The sequence below is a fragment of the Panicum hallii genome, chromosome 1 (assembly GCF_002211085.1).
Source record: "Panicum hallii strain FIL2 chromosome 1, PHallii_v3.1, whole genome shotgun sequence".
Lineage (NCBI taxonomy): Eukaryota > Viridiplantae > Streptophyta > Magnoliopsida > Poales > Poaceae > Panicum > Panicum hallii.
Window position 1 is genome coordinate 15778576 of NC_038042.1, and position 7020 is coordinate 15785595.

The 7020-nt window shown below is 54.0% G+C and overlaps 1 protein-coding gene across 1 annotated transcript; it reads right to left on the bottom strand.

Annotated features, from left to right (window-relative positions):
* Positions 1–453: 453 nt before the first annotated feature.
* LOC112896198 lies at positions 454–873 on the bottom strand. Its single transcript, XM_025964120.1, has 2 exons — positions 684–873; positions 454–617 (listed from the first exon to the last, which is right to left on the bottom strand). The coding sequence occupies exons 1-2, from the start codon at positions 871–873 to the stop codon at positions 454–456; spliced, it is 354 nt and encodes a 117-aa protein (XP_025819905.1).
* Positions 874–7020: the final 6147 nt, after the last annotated feature.

Below are 7020 nucleotides of genomic sequence, written 5' to 3' on the forward strand. Positions count from 1 at the left end.
GGCGTCCTTCGGGCAGTGTTTATTGAGATCAGTATAATCCAGACACATCCTCAATTTATTATTATTCTTTTTGAGTACAAGTACAGGGTTAGCTAACCACTCGGGGTGGTATACTTCTTTAATAAAACCAGCTGTGAGTAGTTTTGCTAACTCCTTCTTGATGGCCTCCCTCTTGTCGGGGGCTAAGTGTCGCAGTCATTGCTTCTTTGGAGTGGCTTTAGGATCAACTTTTAGGCAGTGCTCGATCAACTCCTTGGGCACCCCTAGCATATCCGCTGGTTTCCACACGAATATGTCACGGTTGGCCCTAAGGAAGCTGATGAGCGCACTTTCCTATTTGTCACCTAAGCCACCTCCAATCAGAGCAGTCTTGGATGGGTCGCCTTCTTGCAGCTAGATGGTCTTGATGCCGATGTCACTGGGGTTTGGTTTAACCCTTGACTGGCTTGGCCGCTAGATGGAGATCTCCATCGCTGTGTTGGTCAGCTTCAGCGCGACTGCAAGTACTTCTGCAGATGGCTCTTGCACGCGTGAAGTTGCAGCGTACTCGATCACCTCTTGGTCAAAGTCATACAACTTCTTCAAGTTGACACGCAGTGTGAGTACACCTATCTTGCCTGGCATTTTGAGTAGCAAGTAGACGTAGTGGGGCACAGCCATAAATTTGGCTAGTGCCGGCCTGCCAAGGATGGCATGGTACGACGAGTCGAAATCTGCCACCTTGAACTTGGTGTACTCGGTATGGTAGTTGTCTTTTGTCCCGAAGGTGACTGGCAGGACCACTGACCCGAGTGGTGTAACTGCATTGCCCGGGACGATGCCGTAGAAGGGAGCTTTGCTAGGAGTAAGCATCTTGGAGATGTCCAGTCCCATCTTCTTGAGAGTACTCGCAAAGATTAGATTGAGGCCACTTCCACCATCGATGAGTACTCGGTGTCAGACCCGAGACCACGGGGCTGTGTACATCAAGGAGTCCATATTGGGCTAGGGGATAGGACGTGTCCTGTACCTTATTTATGTTGTATTCTACCCGCATGCGGAGTAGGACTAGTCGATACAGAAGGAAACTACTCGAGTTGTGCTTGAGTATGATTCCTAAGCTAGTATCAGGCTAGGATTCATGTAACCCTGTCCCCCCCGGATATATAAGGGCGGGAAGGGACCCCCTCAAAACGGGAGATCACCAGATCAACGTCAAGGCAATACAAACCATCATACAGGACGTAGGGCATTACGCATATTGCGGCCTGAACCTGTCTAAATCTTGTGTTGTCTGCACCTTCGAGTTCCTGATCTCGGCGCATCCCAACCCAAAACCTACCACCTTGGGCATACCCCTCGGTGGGCAGACGGATAAAACCCGACAGCTGGCGCGCCAGGTAGGGGAGTGCATCAGAGATCCGCTGGAGAACTCGATGGCTCTTTTCAAGTTCCCCAGTCCCGTGCTCCCTGAGGGCACAACTTTTGTTTTTGGCTCGTGGGTCTGCGTTGCCAACGGCGCAGGTGGATTCCGTTGGCACATCATCGACGACACCATCAGGCTAAAAACACTCGCCTCAAGGCTCGATGACTTTGTCGATAATCTCGACGAGTTGCCGTTTTTTGATTCTGCCAGGGAAACCGAGGCAGAGTCTGTCACTACTGTTCCTTTCTCCGCGTTGGAGAAGGACTTGGACTCTCTGCTCCAGGCTGGGGGCTCCGATGCCACCGCATGTCGGGGGGCGGAGGATCACCTGGCCACTTGTGGGCTGATGATCACCACCACCTCCGAAGGACGAATCGTTCATTGGATGGGGATGGATCTGTCCGATTTACTTGGGCATGAAGACCGCTTGGTAGCCCACCTTGAACCTCTGCCTTTTCAGGAGGGCAGGGTGTTGGCTACCATCACCGAGGGCTCGACTGAACTAGTCGAAGCCCCCTCTGAAGAACTCACAACCCGCCAGGTGCTGATGGCGGAGGAGGGGGACGATGATGCCCTCATCCCCATCGGCGCGCTTGACGGGATATCAGAAGACAAAGACACTGCCGATGCTGTCGACGAGAACGACGCCGAGCGCGACGCGCGGCGTGCCCGGAACAGAGCTCCTGCGGTTCGTAGAAGGCGGGCCAACGAGCGCATACGTTCTGCACAGCGCGAACTCGACGCTAAATTCGCCGCTGCAGATGAATGAGGCTTCAGGACTCCTGTGGCCAATATCGCTCGGGTAACAGCGCTACTCGAGCGAAGTAACGATCCCAATGTTCGACAAGCGCTCCGCTACGCCCAACGGGCATGGATCCAGCTCGACCAGCAGGCCCCGGCATCACACGTAGGGGACGAGCACGTCGGAGACAGCCGGAGCCAGGCCCCAAGTCGAACAACAGGTAATCGCCCGCGACCCCAACACAGCAATAACAATGATGGTGCAGGTGGAAGTCAGGTCACCGGAGGGAGGCGGCAGCCACCTCCGGCGAACAACCTGAGGCATCCCAACCCCCCACATCAACAACCAGACCTTCACCAGAAGATCAATGAGGGGCGCGACGTCCGATCAGTCCTCGACTCAAGGCGACGGGAACACGAGGTAGCCGAGCGGGACGATGCTGATTGCAGCGATCGTTTTCCTGCGTTCACTGCGAGATTCAACAGCTACAAGTACCCGGAGGGTTTCAATTCAATCGGTATCACCAAGTATGACGGTAAGCAGGCCCGCCAACAATGGCTCCGCTGTTACTCCACTGCCATCGAGGTGGCTGGTGGCTCCAAGACTACCAAAGTCGTCTACTTTCCGATGGCTTTGGAGCCTGCACCGCTGACCTGGCTGGAAAGCCTCCCCAACGACTCCATCGACTCCTGGGAGGGCCTCAAGAAGGTTTTCATCGACAACTTCCAGGGGGCGATAACCCATGCAGGAACCCGGCACGACCTCGCTCAGTGCAAGCAGGAGCGTAACGAATTCCTCCGGTCCTACACCCGCCGTTTCTTCGACGTGCGGGCCACCATCGCCAACATCACGGAGGAGGACATCATCGACTGCTTCTACAACGGCTTAACGGACCCAGGTATATATCGTGATTTTTTGCGTAACAGGCCGAAGACGGTTGCAGGACTACGTGACATGATGCACGACTGGTCCAAACAAGAAGAAAAGATGCGCGAGAGGTTTCCAAGATGCACCGACCTCAACCGGAAGCGCAACAACGACAACCGGGCTGACAAAGGCCAGTGGGACTTTTCGGGTTCTTCCCGAAAATGCAAGCCAGATGATCTCGTCGCGGCTGTGGAACGTCCTTCGCGGGGCAAGAAGTCAACCACGCAGGAGCAGTTTGAGAAACTCCTACAGAAGAAGTGCCCATGGTGCGTCAATTCCAAACATGCAGCGATCGACTGCTTTCAGCTCAAGCGCACCTTTGGCTCCCCTGGAAACAGCAAGAAAAACAAGTCGACGGGCAAAGAGCCCGAAGACGAGGACCAAGAAGATAAGTCTGAGACAGCCAAATTTCAGGATGCCTCCAAGACCGTCAATGTTATCTTTGGTGGTGATGACGATTTTTGTTCCAAGCGAGAACAGAAGTTGCTGCTACGGGAAATTCTATCCATCGAGCCGGCGGTACCACGACCACTCCGATGGTCGGAGGTCCCCATATCATTTTCCCGTGCTGACCAGTGGACTAGCTTTTCCGAGCCTGGGAAGTTTCCACTGGTGCTGGACCCCGTGGTCGCAGAAGTTAAGCTCACTCGGGTTCTCATCGATGGTGGGAGTGGACTTAATCTTATCTTCGCCAGTACGCTGAAGAAGATGGGTCTGGACCTGACCAACAAGCTTACTCCGAGCAAAGCTCCTTTTTACGGTATTGTCCCTGGCAATGCCGTGCACCCGCTTGGAACGGTCGTTCTCCCAGTCACTTTTGGGACGAGGGAGAATTACCGAACCGAGTTCATCAAGTTCGAGGTGGCCAACTTCGAATCTTCCTACCACGCTATACTGGGAAGGCCGGCGCTCGCTAAGTTCATGGCGGTGCCGCATTACATCTACTTACTTCTCAAGATGCTAGGACGCAGCGGCGTGCTCACGCTCCGAGGCGAGTTGAAGAAGTCCTATGATTGCAACCAAGAGGCCATCCAGTATGCATCGACTTCCCGCGTGCCAGATGCTTCCGGAGAAGTACTCGCGGCCGCACAGCAACTTTCTTAAGCTGAGCTGGACATCCTGACAAAGCAGGCGAGCCAATCAGGCGTCAAGTCGATAGGTGATGTGGCCCTCAAGTCGATCCAACTCCAAGAAGGCGACTCATCCAAGACAGCCATCATCAGCGCGGGCTTGGGTGACAAATAGGAACTCGTGCTCGTCAGTTTCCTGCGAGCTAACCGAGACATATTCGCATGGAAACCATCGGACATGCCAGGGGTGCCCAAGGAGCTGATTGAGCATAGTCTTAATGTGTATCCACAAGCTGTACCAAAGAAGCAACGACTTCGTCGTTTTGCCCCCGATAAACGGGAGGCTATCAAACGGGAAATAGCTAAACTCCTCGCGGCTGGATTCATTAAAGAAGTAATCCACCCAGAGTGGGTAGCTAACCCTGTTCTTGTGTTGAAAAAGAATAAAGAATGGAGAATGTGTGTCGATTATACCGATCTCAACAAGCATTGCTCGAAGGATCACTTTGGGCTCCCTTGCATCGATCAGGTAGTCGACTCAACCGCAGGTTGCGTACTGTTATGTTTCCTTGATTGTTATTCAGGGTACCATCAGATCGCACTCAAGGAAGAAGATCAGATCAAGACCGCGTTTATCACCCCGTTTGGAACTTATGCATATAAAACCATGTCCTTCGGATTGAAGAACGCAGGCGCTACCTATCAGCGTGCAATTCAGATGTGCTTCGCTGATCAGTTACACTGGAACGTGGAGGCCTACGTGGATGACGTGGTTGTGAAGACTAGAAGTCCCGAGGGCCTGATCGCGGATTTGGAGGAAACTTTCGCCAGCCTAAGGAAGTACCGATGGAAGCTCAATCCGACCAAGTGCGTTTTCAGTGTTCCTTCGAGCAAATTGCTTGGGTTCATAGTCAGTAACCGGGGCATCGAGGCCAACCCTGAAAAGATTACCGCCATCACTGATATGGGGGCACCTACCACAATCAAAGATGTGCAGAAACTTACAGGGTGCGTGGCAGTGCTTAACAGATTCATCTCCCGGCTCGGGGAGAGAGGACTACCTTTTTTCAGACTCTTAAAGCGCCAGGACAAGTTTCACTGGACAGAGAAAGCCGAACGGGCCCTGCAGGACCTCAAGCAACACCTATAGTCGCCCCCGATCCTCACAGCTCCATTGCCGGGTGAGACCCTCTTACTTTATATTGCGGTGACAACCCACGTTATCAGCAGTGCCATTGTCGTCGAACGCTCCGAGGAGGGCCATGCTTTTGGCGTGAAGAGGCCCGTGTACTTTGTCAGTGAAGTACTCTCAGAGTCTAAGGTATGGTACCCGGCAGTCCAGAAGCTTCTCTACGGCATACTAATCACTTCAAGGAAATTACGCCACTACTTCGAAGAGTACCAGATCATTGTGATCACAGACTACCCGCTGGCGGATATCCTACATAACCAGGACGCCACGGGTCATATTTCAAAATGGGCAGTAGAACTGGGGGCTTTGTCGATCGACTTCAAGCCACGTACTGCAATCAAGTCCCAAGCTCTCGTCGACTTCATGGCAGAGTGGAGGGAAAATCAAGTCCCAAATCCAGTGGACAAGCCAGAGCATTGGACCTGTAACACCCTAAGGTAATTTCCTTAAATTTTAATGAATTTATTTGGGCTTAAATAAATTTTCCAGGGTTTTCCCTAATTTATCTCGCATTTAAAGTAATTTTATAACACGAAAAAATAAAATTTATCATAGGATTAAAGTGTTTGTGCATTCATGCCGCAGCATTGTTTTATTTGTGTTGAGTTTATAGGTTTGAATTCAAATTGTATTTTGAATTCAATTGGATTTGTTTGAATACTTAGAGTATATAAAAGGAAAAGAAAAGAAGAAGTAAAGGAAATAGAGCCCAGCAGCCCAACTCCCTCTCCCTCTCGGGCTCCTTTCCTTCTCCTTCTCCCCCGCATGGGCCAAGCCGGCCCATTTCTCTTTCCCCAGCCCGAGCGCCCGCTCCTCCCTTTCCTCTCGCTGCCAGCCCGGGACCGCGCGTCAGCGCTGTTCTCTCCCTTCCCCTCTTTTTCCCCGGCGCAATGGCCCGAGATCTCCGGCCAGGCGCCGCCCGCCCCACGTCCGCCCGACCCGCACGCCAATGTGGCCGCCGCCCTACAAAAGGAACCCCTCCGAGCCCCAGAACCCTAACCCTACTCCTGCATAGCCCGAGGACCTCCAGCACCGCCGCCCCCTTCTTTCCCCTGCTCCGGTCACCTCGGCCTCACCGTGGTCAGGTCGCTCCACTGCGCCCCGGACCACCACAGCTCCCGCAACAGCTCCGCTTAGGCCCCTAGAAGCCTCTCGAGCCGTGCAGTGGAGCTCTAGACCCCGGCATCACCGGAATCGAGCCACGCCATCGCCGCCGGTGATCTGCTCCGCCGCCTCAATTCTTCACCGTCGTCGCATCTCAGGTCCTCTTAACCTCTTGATCACCTGCGCAGGAGTTTCCCGAAGCGACCCAGGGTGATCAGAGCCCCGAGCCCCTCTACTGCCGCCTGCCCGCGGGCGCCGCCCTGCTTCCTCCGCCGGCCATCGTCGACATCCACCCTGCGCGGCAGCTCCGGCCACTCAGAGGCCTTGGTGAGCTCCCTCTCCCTTCCCTGGTTCTCTTGCGCCGGATAGCGTGGGTTTTGGCAGTCTATAGCAGCTAGGACGCGTGCACGCCGGCGTGTCCGCCGCTCTTCACCACCGTGCCGTCGCTAGGGTCACCTTGGCCGTTTCTGTTCACCCTAGAAGAGTTCCCCGTGCCGCGGCGATGCTCCCTGACTTGAAGTCATGAAGGTTTGGCCACCGGAGCGACGGGAACGTCGAACTCCGGCGAGCCTGAGCCGCG